Source organism: Astatotilapia calliptera, chromosome 19, assembly GCF_964374335.1.
Source record: "Astatotilapia calliptera chromosome 19, fAstCal68.1, whole genome shotgun sequence".
NCBI lineage: Eukaryota > Metazoa > Chordata > Actinopteri > Cichliformes > Cichlidae > Astatotilapia > Astatotilapia calliptera.
Window position 1 is genome coordinate 3,923,729 of NC_137440.1, and position 17,534 is coordinate 3,941,262.

Here is a 17,534-nt window from a genome sequence, read left to right on the forward strand (position 1 = left end):
AGCTACTATACCGGCTTTTGATATTCTTGTCTTTCTTTTTCCGAAGTGCAAATTTCACAGCCTCATCAACATTGTATTCCCAAAAGGGCAAAAACGTAAACATCTAGGCAAATTTTAAGGAGCCAGAAAAGATTCTTATTTCCATCTCGATTTTATTTAGGGGTTCTCCTACAGTATCAGTAAAGTACAGTTGGTATCGTTCACCATTTATCTCATAGTGGCACTTCTTGCAGTTCATTACGTGTTTATGAGAAGATATTTTTAAAATTCCCAATTTCCTTTGCAGAAATATGCGTTTACAATTAAGGCTGCCACTCTGTTCTGAGACCTCCCTGCTCTTCCAAGTGCATATGGACAGCCAGATGTAGTGAGAGTAGCAAAAACAATATCTCTGCCTCTGACAAGTACAGATCAGACAGTGACAAATCAAGAAACAGCATTCAAGACAAATCTGGAATGTCTAGCAATTAGAGGGAAACCAAAACAATTTAAAAGAAGGATCATGTATGAGATTTGGATGTGTAGAAAAGTATAAGCTGATTTGTGCTAGCACTGAATTTGCTGGAATTTTGACTAATCTTGACTTTAATTTTATGTAAAATCTAGTAGATAGTTTAGAATAGCCCATTATTGTTATTGCACATGTACAGGGTGGGCCATTTATATGGATGCACCGTAATAGTACGTTAGTTTATGTGAGGGGGCAAAGGCCTCAAGATGGGTGGTGACAATGGTGGCCATTTAGAAGTCGGCCATCTTGGATACAACTTTTGTTTTTTTCAATAGGAAGAGGGCCATGTGACACATCAAACTTATTGGTAATGTCACAAGAAAAACAATGGTGTGCTTGGTTTCAACGTAACTTTATTCTTTCATGAGTTATTTACAAGTTTCTCTTTGTTCACAGCCATTGACATGTTGAAGAAGTTAACACGTGAGGAGCGGATTGAAATTGTGTTGATATCTGGTGAACGCAGTAACTGGGTCATTGCAGCAGATTTCAATGCAAGACACCCTACGAGACCACCCATCTCCCATGCTACAGTCAGCAACCTGCTTGCTAAGTTTCATGAAACTGGTTCAGTGTTTGATTTGCCAAAATGTGGACGAAGAAAACTGTCACTAATGAAGAAACACTTGTAATTAGCTTCATTCAGCAAGAGCCCACAGCGTAGCACTCGCCGCATGTCACTGGAGAGTGGCATTAGTCGAACATCCCTTCGGCGGATATTAGCTACTCACAAACGGCACCCTTACAAACTCCAGCTACTGCAGCATCTCAACGAGGATGACCCAGATCGGCGCACAGAATTTGCAGAATGGGCAAAACAAAAATTGGAACAGGACCCTCAGTTCACGCAGAAGATTTTGTTCAGTGATGAGGCAAACTTTTATGTGAATGGTGAAGTTAACAAACAAAACCACCACTATTGGTCTGACACTAACCCACATTGGATGGATCCCTCCAAGACTGTTGGACCAACAAAAGTGATGGTTTGGTGTGGTATATGGGGTACAACGATAGTGGGTCCATTCTTCATCAATGGAAACCTCAAGGCCACTGGATATTTGAAATTGCTACATGATGATGTGTTTCCCTCTTTATGCACTGAAGCTGGCACGTTCCCTGAGTTTTTCCAGCAAGATGGTGCACCACCACATTATGGGTGCCAGGTCCGAGCATTCCTAGATGAACAGTTTCCTGGAAAGTGGATTGGTCATCGTGGGCCAGTTGAATGGCCCCCAAGGTCTCCCGATCTGACCCCCTTAGACTTTTATCTTTGGGGTCATCTGAAGGCAATTGTCTATGGTGTGAAGATATGAGATGTGCAGTACCTGAAACTACGGATACTGGATGCCTGTGCTGGCATTTCTCCTGTGGCGTTGCTATCAGAGTGTGAAGAGTGGGAGAAGAGGGTTGCATTGACAATCCAACACAATGAACACATTTTATAAGTGGTCAGAAATTTGTAAATAACTCATGAAAGAATAAAGTTACGTTGAAACCAAGCACACCATTGTTTTTCTTGTGACATTACCAATAAGTTTGATGTGTCACATGGCCCTCTTCCTATTGAAAAAACAAAAGTTGTATCCAAGATGGCCGACTTCTAAATGGCCACCATGGTCACCACCCATCTTGAGGAGTTTGCCCCCTCACATATACTAACGTGCCACAAACAGGACTTTAACATCACCAACCATTCCCATTTTATTATGGTGTATCCATATAAATGGCCCACCCTGTAGAACAAAATTTTAGGTGCTCTACACTAAATATGCCTGAAAAAAACAAAGAAACAGGAAGAATATATACAAAATAAGAGAGAGGCACACAATAGGAAAGGATCTGTAACAATGGTATGAAGGCTCCAAAAGCCAACTGTAAATCTAGTAAGAAAGAGAATTTCTTCACTTAAAACTGTGTTGAAGACTGAAAATATTTCTCAAATTAACTCAAACAATTTTTGATTTCCTTGCTCAGTTTATTTCTGCATATTTTGGACTTTTAGCATTAAATACTCTTTTTGAGTTTACTCCAGCCTTTTGTGTCTCTGCAGCAGCAACAATACAGCACATTATGCCTGTTAAATATTCTGCTCATTACCTGCTTACTGTTGGTAACAATGGTATAAATCACAAGCTAGATATAAACATATTTCTATATATGCTCAGTTAATGTGTGTTCATGTTTGAAATATGCTGAAATAGTTCAAAATTGAAGGCACACTGAACCAGCATGGCTACCACAGCATCCTGCAGCATCTTGCCATCCGAACCGGTTTGTGTTTAGTTGGAACATCATTTATTTTTCAACAGGACAATGACAGCAAACACACCGCCAGGCTTTGTAAAGGCTATTTGACCAAGAAGGAGAGTGATGAGCGCTGCAACAGTTGGCCTGGCCTCCACAGTCACCTGACCTAAACCCAATGGAGATGGTTTGGGATGAGATGGACCGCAGAATAAGATGCTCAGCATCTCTGGAAAATCCTTCAAGACTTTTGGAAAACCATTTCAGGTGACTACCTCATGAAGCTCATCGAGAGAATGCCAAGAGTGTGCAAAGCAAAGGATGGCTATTTTGAAGAATCTAAAATATAAAACCTGTTTTGAGTTATTCCACACTTTTTTGTTTACTACATAATTCCGCATGTGTTCGTTCATATTTTTGATGCCTTCCGTGAGAATCTACACTGTAAAAGTAAAGGAAAATGAAATGGGAAGGTGTGTCCAAACCTTTGACTGATAGCGTATAAATTGTGTCAATAAATATATTTAAATAAATCTTCTTTATAAATCTTTTTATTATTATTATTATTATCATCATCAATGATCTTAACGAAATCTTAAATAAAGGCAATCATACCATACTGTCGCCAAAGTGTATCCAGTGTTTTCTTTGTTTTCTTTGTATTGTTTTAGGCTCTTTACCTTAAAATATAAAGTGCCTGCAGGCAACTGTTGTTGTGATTTGGCTCTATATAAATAAAACTGATTTGAATGATCCTGATCTAGTCAAGCATTAAGCATTTGCATCTGAACTGAATTCTCTTCTACAGCTGCATCAGGAAAGTTAAGGTTAACGCTTCTGTAAAGCGAGCACTTTTTCCACACCAAACAGATGGATGAATAGCCAACCCTGAGTGTGTTCTTCTGTTGCTGTAGGCTCATCCCTGCTGAGATGTTTATGTTCCTGTTGCCAACTCGGTTATCTTAATAAACCACTACAAGAATAATTGAGATGTTTTGCAGGAAAGATTTGGGGACTTCATGTTGATCATGACTTTGGAACCTTCAAAATGGTCTGTTGACATTTACCAGAATAGAAGTTTGGATTTCTGTTCTGGTAAAAGTTTGGATGGTTTTTGGTGAATAAAAAAATAGACCAGAGTAGGGCTGGAGAGAAAAACGTTTTAGACATTGGAAAATATTTAGACTCTGGAAACCAGAGGCCGTTTTTCTCATTGACACTATTAGTTAGACTTGGTGTGCTGGCAAAAAACAAAAACACATTTGCCAATTCACTGAATGTTCCTACAATAAATATGGAAGGAGCTTTTCTAAATCATTTTTCACCTTTAAGATGTTCAAAATACGTATGAGAAAAGTTGGTGTTTGATGACACTTGATTTTCTACCTCACAACATTTAAGCTGCTTTCAAACATGAACTGCAGCTGTTTTCTAGTTATTGCCTGACTGGAGGTTCATGTCAGAGCACAAATGTCAGATAAAGTTGTTTCAGACAAACAGTCTTTAAACTTCTAACCCCTGAGCACAAAGTCCTTGGGAGGCCTACTGACATACTTGTGAGAATAAAGGAGGTGATTACGTGGCGAGTGTGTCGCTGTTGTGCGCGGTGTCCTGAATAAACGATCCTCACTTAAACCACTCAAACGATTTCCAGAAATGAGAATACATCTGTCTGTTCCCACTCTGCATCAATCAAGTTCTTGTAATTCTCTCCGTGTTCAGTCTTGTAATGGCAATTGAAATTGTAATCCTTACAGAAGTCTGCTCGCCACAGTTTATGCATGTGGCTTTACCTCTTCCTTCAGTAAATAAATATTTGGGCTTCTATGTATGTTAATGACTCTATATTCATCTTTCAGTCCTATCAAATTCATATCATCTAATTGACGTTATAACACATTTATAACAAAGCTGCTTCACTTGCACACAAGTACGTATGCAAATAAAAACAAAAAGAAATACCAGTCACCTTTAAAATGAAAGAACACACACTGAAATGGGACAAGCTGCATGACGTTACACCTGAAGCCTAATTTTCCGCTAACCTCATTCAGGCAAGAACAAATAGGCCAGACGTGGCCCACAGGCCACACAACACTCAGGTCTAATCTACTTTAAATAACTTGGTTTTCTGACCTTTACAGCAGCACGTTTTACACCCCCCCCCCCCCCCCCCCTTCCCAACCTTTTAATACTACTAAAGTGTTTACCCTGACATTTTATGAATTAGTGTCGGTGGGTGTGTTACCTCTGAAGGAGCCTGCTGTGCAGTGATGTAGTAGATGAGGAAAAGTCTCATTTTGTCTTCTGGAGTGCCAGCTGACAAACACACACATTTACACACAGCTTATTCAGTTTATTCTGTCTCTGTAATACATGCTTGCTGAATATAAACAAATACAATTAAAACAACATTTAAAATAACCCTGCAGTTACAGATTTTGCACTTATCCCAGTATGGTATATGATAATTAAGTACCTGCATGTGAGTGTGTTTATGTGTGTGTGTTTGTGTGTGTACCATCTGGGTCACTGATGATGTCCAAAAGGGATTTGTCTAAAGTTGACTTGCTCATCAGTTTCTCTTCAAATTCAAAGTAAACATCCAATTTCCGACTCTGAGGACACAAAGAGCATAAAATCAGTACAACAAACACTATATTCACACTCTGTATTGTATTTTCAGTGCACTGGTACTGCTGTAAACCATCCAGTAAACACTTCTTATCTTTATACATATTAGTGCACTGTTTTGTAATGGTAACATGTTTCCAATGCTAGCAGGCCTAGCCTGTACAGTGAAGTAACTGTAATTTGAGGAGAAACTTCAGTGATACTGGGTCCACCTAACAAGCAACCCGTATTACAAAGGGTGGATGACTTTTAGCAAAGGTATGATGTCACTGTGCTTTATGTTTGACTTTTAATGGAGAATAGGTTATGTTCAAGATAACAAGAAACACAAATACTCCACCTTCTGACTATTCACCATTCCTATATGATCCAGCAGAGGTTCTCAAATTTCTAGAGCCCTTTGTTTTTAAATATTATCTAAAAGAACATTTTTCCTTGCTTCATTATATTCTTGCTAGTAACTAACTTGCTAGTGATTGGTTAGCTCCAGTAATTGACCCAGCCACGTCTGCAATCTGTCATCTGGTGACAACAGTGCTCTCATTTGTTTAAACAAGCCAAGCAATCAGTTTTTCAACTCAACTGAACTGTCAACCTTCAAGTCCAATGTAATATTAGAGTTTTATAAACTCATTTTATAGTACATAGTCTTTGGGTGTGTGGCACTTAAATTGAATCTCAGTTTCTGGAAACTACTGTATACCTTGATGTGGTCAAGCACTGCTGTGGCAACATTGGTGTGCAGATCAATCAGTCTTTTCTTTTCCAACAGCTCTGGCAGAGAGCTGCAGAAGGTACAAAAAATGTCAAAAACAAGACAAATAAAACTCAGTCTGCATTTTATTACCTATCATATGGTCAAAACTCTTATTGTACCCAAGTCTGTAAAGAATTTGCAACTACAAGGCTGTTTTAGACAGTGTGACTGACACACACACACACACACACACACACACACGCACACGCACACGCACACGCACACACACACAGCTTTATTTTATGGAAATCTCACAAACCAAAACTTAAATCAGATGTTCCCTGCATCAGTACTCATCTGTCCTCTTAAGTTCATGGAAATAATTTCTTTGTTGTTGAGAAACAGACTGACGCAAAACCAAAGACATTCAGTGAAAGGGGTTAAATAAAAAGCTCTGTGTTCACTTTTGAACCATTTAACCATAATTTCACCTCATTCACTGAGTGCATGACTCAGGGACAACCTGCACTGTGGTGTAAACTTTTCTTCCACTCAGAACTATGGAGCCAGTATGACGATGATTTTTTTTTTAGGCCATAAAATATCAGCCTGTCTGTCTGAGCAATAAAACACTGGGACACCTTAAACCCAAAGAACCATTGTAAATACAAATATTTTTTGTTTCGTTTTTATGATGAGGAACGTCATTCATGTAAGGTTTATATTTGAAAGGGCTGATTTTAAAATGACCTATGCTTGTTTTGATGCAGTTCAGAGGGAGAGTCGTTTTGCATACATTGTGTATATACAGTGGGGCAAAAAAGTATTTAGTCAGCCACCGATTGTGCAAGTTCCCCCACTTAAAATGATGACAGAGGTCAGTAATTTGCACCAGAGGTACACTTCAACTGTGAGAGACAGAATGTGAAAAAAAAAATCCATGAATCCACATGGTAGGATTTGTAAAGAATTTATTCGTAAATTAGGGTGGAAAATAAGTATTTGGTCACCACAAACAAGGAAAATCTCTGGCTCTCACAGACCTGTAACGTCTTCTGTAAGAAGCTTTTCTGTCCCCCACTCGTTACCTGTATGAATGGCACCTGTTTGAACTCATCATCTGTATAAAAGACACCTGTCCACAGCCTCAAACAGTCAGACTCCAAACTCCGCCATGGCCAAGACCAAAGAGCTTTCGAAGGACACCAGGAAAAGTATTGTAGACCTGTACCAGACTGGGAAGAGTGAATCTACAATAGGCAAGCAGCTTGGTGTGAAAAAATCAACTGTGGGAGCAATCATCAGAAAATGGAAGACATACAAGACCACTGATAATCTCCCTCGATCTGGGGCTCCACGCAAGATCTCATCCCGTGGGGTCGAAATGATCATGAGAACGGTGAGCAAAGATCCCAGAACCACACGGGGGGACCTGGTGAATGACCTGCAGAGAGCTGGGACCAAAGTAACAAAGGTCACCATCAGTAACACACTACAACGGCAGGGAATCAAATCCCGCAGTGCCAGACGTGTTCCGCTGCTGAAGCCAGTGCATGTCCAGGCCCGTCTGAAGTTTGCCAGAGAGCACATGGATGATACAGCAGAGGATTGGGAGAATGTCATGTGGTCAGATGAAACCAAAGTAGAACTTTTTGGTATAAACTCAACTCGTCGTGTTTGGAGGAAGAAGAATACTGAGTTGCATCCCAAGAACACCATACCTACTGTGAAGCATGGGGGTGGAAACATCATGCTATGGAGCTGTTTTTCTGCCAAGGGGACAGGACGACTGATCCGTGTTAAGGACAGAATGAATGGGGCCATGTATCGTGAGATTTTGAGCCAAAACCTCCTTCCATCAGTGAGAACTTTGAAGATGAAACGAGGCTGGGTCTTCCAACATGACAATGATCCAAAACACACCGCCCGGGCAACAAAGGAGTGGCTCCGTAAGAAGCATTTGAAAGTCCTGGAGTGGCCTAGCCAGTCTCCAGACCTCAACCCCATAGAAAATCTGTGGCGGGAGTTGAAAGTCCGTGTTGCTCGGTGACAGCCCCAAAACATCACTGCTCTCGAGAAGATCTGCATGGAGGAATGGGCCAAAATACCAGCTACTGTGTGTGCAAACCTGGTAAAGACCTATAGTAAATGTTTGACCTCTGTTATTGCCAACAAAGGTTATGTTGCAAAGTATTGAGTTGTATTTTTGTTATTGACCAAATACTTATTTTCCACCCTGATTTACGAATAAATTCTTTACAAATCCTACCATGTGGATTCATGGATTTTTTTTTCACATTCTGTCTCTCACAGTTGAAGTGTACCTCTGGTGCAAATTACTGACCTCTGTCATCATTTTAAGTGGGGGAACTTGCACAATCGGTGGCTGACTAAATACTTTTTTGCCCCACTGTATTTAAATTACCCTGTGTTGTTCATTACCTGACAGCAGAGGTTAGCTTCGCTGTGTTGTCTGAAAGCATGCTGATGGCTCCTTCATCTTCCCCCTCTAAGCCCTGCAGTCAGAACAGACATCACAAGAAGTAGCATGCAAAATCATGCTGTAGTGTTTACAACCGCCTTAAATAGGACTGCATCAGGACTAATCTGCCATATAGTCTTCATGTAAGGTATTGTGATTATAACCTTGATTGCCATGCAATATCATCTTAAATTTCTTGAAGTACAACAGCAGATGGTTAGACATGGGATCTGGAAATTCTCTTGAAAACTTGGGACATAAACTTGGACATATCACCTTAGACTTGAAACTCAAAACTGATGTGACTGACCTCTGAATATGACTTAACTTTGTGACTCAGACAAAGCCTCAAACACTGTGAAACTGGAGCTGGATTGTACCATACTGAGTCTCATGCTGTATATGTGAGTCTTACCATGATACTTTTCAACCGTTTGACTTCATCCTCCTGCGCTCTATACGTGTCCAGCTCCTCCTGAACTGACTCTGCAACCTCTGGGAATGGACTGTAACAAACAACCAATTATAATAACCATATTATAATGATATTCAGTATAATAAAAAGAAAAGAAAAAGGCACTAAAGAAGATGAAGTGTTAGTCAGATAAACTCAGACATCATCAGCATAGAGACCAATGTTATAATGTTCTGATACACACACATCCATACACCCTATTACTGTTTGGCACCTAATAAAGCACTTCCTCAATACAAATTTAAATAGCAAAATGTTTGAACATTGTTGTAGTTATTCCAGTGTGACTCCAGAAATAGTAACACAAAGGTTTTTGCTGTCGTCTGTTTAAATTAAATACAGATTTTAGAAAAGTAAAAATGGGACATAAAGCGTTGGGAATATTAACCTTCCCAACGCTACTGAAAATTTATCAACTTTCCTTAAAAGTCATGTCTGTACTGGAAAACCAGGAGATTAAAATGAACACTATCAATACGGCCAAGAAGTGTGGCATCCTGGCCTTAAACATGTCAGGAATGGTATGCCTAGTCCAAATAATATTTAGCCCCAAATCCCACATTTCTGTGCCAAGTTAAGATAAATTGTAGGGCTGTTAATGTTAACTCGCATTAATCCGTCACCTTAAAATTTTTTATGCAATAAACCAATCAGGTGTGCAGAATGACTCAAAATCCTTGAAATGTCTCTGTCAACGCATTTCGGGCAGTTTGTCTATTCTGCTCTCCAGATGGGTTAATTGCGTTAAAAACTTAAAGCGTGTTAATCGTGATGGTGGATTAGCACACGTTAACGCGGTCATCTGTCCATTCAATATTTGGTCAATGCCCTAGCTTTTATTGTTCAGTAAAAAGCACTTTCAGCGGTTACTGAGCTTTAATACCAGGACTATAAGGATGCATTCAATTATATCTTACACATATTAGTTGCACTTAAACTTGCAAAATCTGAAAAGAGGCTTTCACATGTTCACAGATGAATGAACAACTAATATATGGGAAACAACATGTAATTTAATTCTATGATTATTCTGCTGATTATTCTGTTGAAAGATTTCAAAACAGGTGCCAGAAAACAGCCAAAAAGATTTTCTAAAATAAAAATGTCATAAAAGTCAAAGATATTTCATTTAACATCATACAAAACAAAGAAGTCCTCTTAAGAATGAAGTTTAATTTAGAGTTGTTAGCATTTTTACTCTAAATGATGATGATCTAGACTGAAACAAAACACCACCTCTTTGGGAACTGACCTGCCCTTGTGTTTCTGCCAGAACTTGTCAGCGGCAGTCAAGTCATAGGTCTTCCTGCTCTTCTTCTTTGGTCTAGCACCAGCTGATGGCTCTGCCCCCATACCCTCCTCCATCACCACCCTGTTCAGATGGAAGTCCTGGTGGACACAGGAAAACATTTTTTTTTTAAGTATTGTTGGCTAATATTTTGTCCAAGTGCTATGATTATTGCTGTTAGTCGGTTATTTTGGTATGTTAGAGCTCATCACAGAACTAAAACTAATCCAGTTTTCTGGAATATATTTTTTTATTATAAAACCTGATCAAGAATCCAGGAAAGCTATTCCGAGAAGAAGTATTGGTGTGCTAAAGAAAATTGGAATGAGCTACAGAGCAAAGACAATCTTTCCTACAGCACATCGTTGCTAATTCCAGTACACTAAATGGCGCCAAACGCTGAGAAGAACCATAATATTATTGTTACCATGAAAACAGAGGAGGCATAGTAACAAACACTTGGTGTTACAATCCAGTCTCCTGTTGGGGGGGCGTGGTCACGTTTACAGGAAATAGAGACGGAGATGTGGAGTCGGCAATGCTGCCATCTGGACTGATGCAGCACTTACTGGCAAAACAAGGCCACAAACAGAAATCCATCCTAAAGCAGGCTGACACTTTTTCTTTTTATCTTCCAACAAAAAATCAGTATGTTCAAAAGTTATAGTAAAGTGTCTGATTCAGACTTCTTTCAAGATGCTAATTTCAAAATAACTCCCACACAAACTAAGCTAAAATTGACTAATAACATCCATAAGTCAGGCAGGCTAGATGAGATAACTTCTGACGCTACTTTTATCATTTATATACACTTTTTATTTGTATTGTCTAGCAGCTTTCATAGACGCCTACACTATCCAGCAATGAGGTCTGCCTTACCCATATTAATCAGATCAGATCTAGAAGTTTATTTGTGCTATATTAACCAGATATGTAAAAATCTGACTTTCTAAAAATCTTAACACACTTTCTGAAGATAAAGTGATAAAGAATAAATATGAGACCAAATGACTCCTTAAGAGTGATGGTTTATGGGCTTTATTAGCAAAAGCTGAACTTTTATGAGAGCAAGCACATTTGTGTGTGTGTGTGTGTTGATTACATAATACATCATTCACCTCTACATTCCAGTGCTGTCAGTATTAACCTCAACACCTCACTAGTTGACAGCACTCTGGCAAGAATTAGTGTGAGAATTTGTGTGCATTGTGGGAACATGGGGATATGTGTTTCTGACAGTCATATAAATGTGACTATGATTCAGTAAGCCCCCATAATGTGCGTACAGTCATCTGAAAAACAAAATACACCCTCCTTCAGTTCTAAGGTTTTATATATTAGGACATTAATAAAAACATCCAGTCCTTAGCAGTTCTTAAAATCAGCTAAATACAGCCACTGAAAAATACAACACACTACACCTGTTTATTATTTAACAAAAATTAAGCCAAGATGCCAAAGTAGTATATTAGAAATTAGGTACACCGTTTCTGCTTCCATAGAAATTAAAGGGGTAAATAATAGTCAGGGGCAGATAATCAAGTGCACTTAATATGAAAAAAATGAAATGTTTTTTTAATGCTAATCTTTTTTTTTTTTTTTTTTAACAGTTTCAATTTTTTTCGGCTACAAATTAGATTTTTGTCAGTTTCAGACTTTGTGTTGTGGGCTTGTATCAAGGAGGAGGGACAGAGCATAGGAAAAATGATGGTAGGTCGCTAACCCATGGGAGCTATGAGCGCAGTAGAGAAATCTAAGAATCGTCCATTCATTTCTCCGTACTATATGGAAATTAGAATTCCCAAACTTAACACAACTTTAATCTTCTTTTGTAACAGAATCTTTTGACATGCTGCACTGAGTAGCATCAAAACTCAAATGACCATTGAGAACTGAAAGCAAAACGGCTCCATTTTTATTTTCCCTAATTGTGAAGCATTTGTCAGAGACCAAGCAGAGACTGAAAAATGAGGCCAGTGACATGCTAAAAGTTACTGTTTCTCTAAAAGTCAATTGAGTTTGACTCCAGAAGCGATTTAATCCCCACAGACCCCAATCCCCATCTTAAAATGTCCAAATTTAGGACAAAAAACAGAATGTTTTCAGCCCAGTACTTGTTAAAGGTTTTGGTCTCTATAGATAGTTTCCCACTTAAAAATTGAATAATGGATAACTGCTTTCTTTTTTTAAAAACTCATCCAATGGAATATTGGAAAGTTTAAAGTTATGGCAGTGGCTTCTTTGATTGACAGGTGTGCTAACAAAAGAGGCTGTAGCTGTTTGTAGTCTGCTAGGAATCGCCTTCACTGAATCCAGCCAATGAAATGGACTCTACTGTGTTTGTGATGGTGATGGCACCATGAAATTTGTTGTGTACCACATGGTTTTGCAGCTTCAAAGACAAAAGGAAAAGCAGAAGTATTTCTGGTCATTCTCAGACAGGTGACTTCTTACCAGCACATCATGAATCAGCGCCTGGTAGGTCCAGGTGTGATGGAGGGGCGTGGCCATGTCCACATTACGATCTACCAGGACAAACAGGGGTCTCTGAAAGCTAGAGGGGAGAGTATAATATTGCTGAGCGTGGTTAAACACAGGGCCAATATTTAAACTGGCAGAGAAAAAATATTGCATGATGGGAGATAGAGTCTCACATGGACTCAAAAACTAAAGTAAACCATACTGATTACCTTTTATTCAGTGGATATCTAAAGCAATATTGTCAATGTTAACATTAATGTTAACATGTTGAAAGTCGATCTAGATCTTCCTCTAATATAAATACATACAGTATATACTGTGTGTTTTTCTACCATTTAACTCCTCATGCTAATGCTAGTTGAGCAACACTACAGAATGAGAATGGTACAGACTAAAATAATAACTGAAACAAAGAAGAAAAAATGGCATCACCTGATTTATAATCCCAATATTTATAATTTTGCAGAAACTAACATATTCGTTAAGAATGCTGACCTGAACTGTCCAGCAGTCATGCTGTCTCCTGTGAACAGACTGTTTCTGGCATCACGCAGGTTCTCACGGAGCTTTTTGTCCAGTTTCTACACAAACAAGTACACAATTCAACACAAAGCATTCCTATTTCCACAAAATTATAATGACTAAAGTGAATGCCTTTAATATTTTTCTGTCCAATGTGTTATTTTTGTTGGAAATCTTGGATGCTGGTATTCATAGGGATGATTTTTTTTAAAACAAACTATTCACCTAAATGTTGTTCCAGTTCACAAAAACAACAAAACAAAACAACCAGATTTGGGTTTCTGAGCAACCTCTTGTTGGAGCTAGGCCCAGGGGGATCAACGTGCATATAGTGATTGGGTGTTAGCCCTTGGGGCCTGGAAGGGCTCAGCCTAAATAAGCCATATGGGCCACCCCTTCTATGGACCCACCACCTGTAGAAGGAGTAATAGAGATCCAGTGGAATGTGGATTTGGTAACATTTGAAGCCAGAGACCATGGTCCGATCCCCAGTTGCTGAAACTCTGCTTTGGGTAACTGGAATAGGTAGCTAGTGGAGGAGGAGTCTGGGCTAGTACTTGAGGCCACTGAATCTGAGTGGAACATGTTCTGTACTTCCATTGCTGACATGGCTGTACGGAGCAGCGGCTGCAAGGGGGATGGTGCCTGTTGTGGTGGTAACTCCCAAACCAGATGGTAGACACTGGAGGTGAAGAGAGCTTTCAAGCTAAAGGAGTCGTCCTATTAAACATGGTTAACTTGAGGGACTCCGGAGGATACTGACAGGTACTGGCAAGCTAAGCGGAGCGCAGCCAAGGCAGCAGCCAAGGCAAAAACTGGGGTGTGGGAAGAGTTCGTTGAGGTCACAGAGCAAGACTTTTGGTCGGCCTTGAAATGTTTCTGGCAAACGACTCAGGAGAGGAAGAGCAGGTTCCCATCAACATGCAATATAGTGGGGATGGGACTCTGCTAGTCTCAACTGAGGTCATAGGTGGGCAGTGGAAGGAATACTTTGAGATACAATGAGCAGTTTTTACATGTTAGAGTGGACTCACCACAGCAACCATTTCTGCTGCGTTTCCTCTAGGACAGCGGATGATCGGAACCGCACCTGGTCAACAACAATACACTTTAATGAAGTCTCATTAAACTTAACAACAACAAAAAAAATAATAATGCCAATTGCCAAAGAGATACACATCTTTATCAACAGAATCCCTAAATTAGAAGGTTAAAATGGTTTACAGACAAATAGAATTCAGAGAGATGTTTTCTTCCAATGAAGCATCACTACTTGGTTCAATGTTGAGCCACTATTTAATAAGAATGATGTGCAAATAGTGAGTTACAGGTAACTTAAGGTTGTCAAAAAAACCTTCAAATACTATACTGACTATTGTGGTCTAAAAATGTTGAGACCAGTTTTACAAAGAAAAATTGACTCTAAAAGGTCAGTTTTACTGACAGAGTCAGAGAGTTAGTCTAACTTTCTAACTGAACTTTCAGATCGACCCAGTGAATAGCTGTCCCAACCTACAGACCAACACACAATCCCCAGAAAATTCTGACAAAAGAGTTCACCATTACATGAAAAGCTTATTCATTCTTCTTTGGCTGGTTTTCACTGATCTAAATTGCCATGTGTGAAACAGTATTACTGTATATACTACATTAGTGAAGAGGACTGATTGCATTTGTGATTATAAATCGTTAACAGAAAACTAAGAGATTTCCACTCCCATCTACATACTTTGGCCACTGTGGTATTGTGCCAATTTGTCCTTACTGTAAACTAGCAAAGCTACTGTGGTTTTGACAGAGTCGAGGGAGTTTGACAAGTTGAGGAGTTTTTACCCCGATAATAAAAAAAGATTGTATTACCATCTAGTGGACTGTAACAGTAACACACCCAACTGAAAAAAAATGCTTCAGCTAAAAAAATAAACATTGTGAAATCCAGGTGAATTTGTAAGCACACAGATATCAGATATTTGCCTTGGCTGTCATTCTATGAGCCACACTCACCAAGAGTGACGAAGAAACAGAAAAGACTGTCTACAATGGTGTCCATGATGGCCTCCATGTCTGTGTCCTGGATGTCTGCCCTGTTGATGGCTGCACAGGAGTGAAAAAACAGGCAAAGCAGAAACACTTACTCTGTGTTTATTTAAGTAGAAAAGGTGGCAGCTAAAACAACATGTCTCTTCTAGTCATTATATTACGTCTAGTATAGGAAGCTATGCTCACTATATATATAAGTGTGTTTGTGTTGGTCATTCAAGTTTCAGTGACTAAAGCTGTCTGTATGTCATACTATTTCCTTTGAATTTAATAAATGTCAGTACACATAATATGAAATACAAGACAAGATACTCCTCTTTACACATACATATCCATCAGGGTTTTATGACACATAATGTGTTGTGTTCTTTTGCTAATCTACACACCTGATAGCTTAACTCTTAATACATGGATTTCAGGTTTATACTGAATTATGTGCAATAAACCACCATTTGTCACAATCTTAGATCAGTTCATCACAAACTACTTCTGCAATGTGAAATATCCTGCTGATATTTTAGCAGAACCTTTAAATTAAAATATTATTACACTTCAATTAAATCTAAGTAGATTTAAATGGATAAGTGAAATAATGATTTCAGACGAGGCAGGTGAAGGCACCTCAGTAGTCTCGGGGACAGATTTGCTAATGGTCTGCACCAGCATGTAACCCTCTTTTAGTGTTAGGGTCATTGTTTAGCTCAGTGTGCCAAGTAGGGCTGCCACGATTTGTCGACTAGTCACGATTACGTCGACTATCAAAATCGTCGACGACTGATTTAATAGTCGACGCGTCGTTTGAAACTTTGTAAGATCACAAAAGACGCAGGAATAAGTGGCAGGATTTAAGAGTGTAATAACGGACTGAAACAGAAGATGGCAGCATTGCATGTACAAGGATGTCAGCTACCGTTAAACCCCGAAGAAGAAGAAGAAGAAGCAGCTGTGTCCCAGAATTCAGCGCAGTTTCCAACAATGGCGGCAGCTAGTTAGTTTTAATGTTACTCTTATTATTCTTTCTGGGTCACAAAATAAACGTTTAACATATTTTCAGGCGAGAATGTAGCTGTGTAAACCTCAAATATCTGCTCAGTTTATCAGGACACCACATATTTTCAAAAGCGCTCCGACGTTTTCGGAGACATCTGTTACCCACTAGCTCGTTAGCGAGCCGGGGGCTAGGCTCACTAGCGCCCTGAGAACACCGGACTCCCCGCAAATCGTTTTCAAACCCACCGCCGTCTTTCGCTACTCAGGTTAAATATATATGAGTCACTTAGATAACTTAAAATGTTATTGTTTGGCTTTTTTTTTTTAGTATTTTATTTGTTCCTGAGTAAATCAGTTTGTCTGAGATTAAAGTTATAGTTTTTACACAGCTGAATAAACGTCAAGCAGACAACTGATTATCAGAAGTGTGAGATGCTCCAGAATATACTCCAGTGTCCTGTTATATTTTAGATGGCAAGGAGTTTATTAAACTTCACTGAAACAATCTGCAAATTTCATTAAAATTTAATAAACTATCATCTTGTCTTTATTTTTAGTTAGCACAGACCTTAAACACTTAAAGCTGTAAGCTAATGATAGTTATATAAGAGCAGATGCTGCTGGTGCAATAAGCTGTAGTTTTACGTCTAATGGATGATGATCTGATTAGTCGACTAATCGCAAAAATAATCGGTGACTAGTCGACTATCAAAATAATCGTTTGTGGCAGCCCTAGTGCCAAGCAGGTGATGTATATGCCATGAAGTGAACACAGCGGTCCAGGTTCTAATGTGCTCCGGGTTATTTGTAGTATTTGCCCTTACCCTGCTCTGTTCTACTTTCCTGTCATCTCCTGGCTGCTTTTATCATAATAACTCAAAAAAACAAGACCCACAAAAATGATGACCAAAAAAAGGTCCTGTCAGAATTTCCTAAAGCAACACGTTGTGTTTTGTACTTTAATTCCATGTATTTCCATACATATGTTTCCGCTTGAGAGGGCAAAAGTTTTTAGAAGAACAGTATAAATGAATCGCACAAACCCAATTTACTAAGGTTTGCGGTCTGCAATTTGCTGCAAACTGTGCTGGAGAAAAAGCAATTGCTGTGGCTGTGACATCTGCTACTGACAGTGCTCACTGGTTTGGAAAGGGAGGGGAAAAATTATGT

The 17,534-nt window shown here is 39.1% G+C and overlaps 1 protein-coding gene across 1 annotated transcript in view; it reads right to left on the bottom strand.

Annotated features, from left to right (window-relative positions):
• The window catches only part of scfd1 (sec1 family domain containing 1), a 36,791-nt gene that overhangs the window by 12,532 nt on the left and 6,725 nt on the right, over positions 1 to 17,534 (bottom strand). The window contains exons 7-16 of the mRNA XM_026191977.2: positions 15,339 to 15,428; positions 14,369 to 14,424; positions 13,308 to 13,393; positions 12,786 to 12,885; positions 10,296 to 10,432; positions 8,984 to 9,074; positions 8,529 to 8,602; positions 6,093 to 6,174; positions 5,277 to 5,373; positions 5,004 to 5,074 (exon numbers count right to left, since the gene is read on the bottom strand). Of these exons, the coding sequence (XP_026047762.1) occupies positions 5,004 to 5,074; positions 5,277 to 5,373; positions 6,093 to 6,174; positions 8,529 to 8,602; positions 8,984 to 9,074; positions 10,296 to 10,432; positions 12,786 to 12,885; positions 13,308 to 13,393; positions 14,369 to 14,424; positions 15,339 to 15,428 (884 nt within the window). The remainder of the gene's footprint in view (positions 1 to 5,003; positions 5,075 to 5,276; positions 5,374 to 6,092; positions 6,175 to 8,528; positions 8,603 to 8,983; positions 9,075 to 10,295; positions 10,433 to 12,785; positions 12,886 to 13,307; positions 13,394 to 14,368; positions 14,425 to 15,338; positions 15,429 to 17,534) is intronic.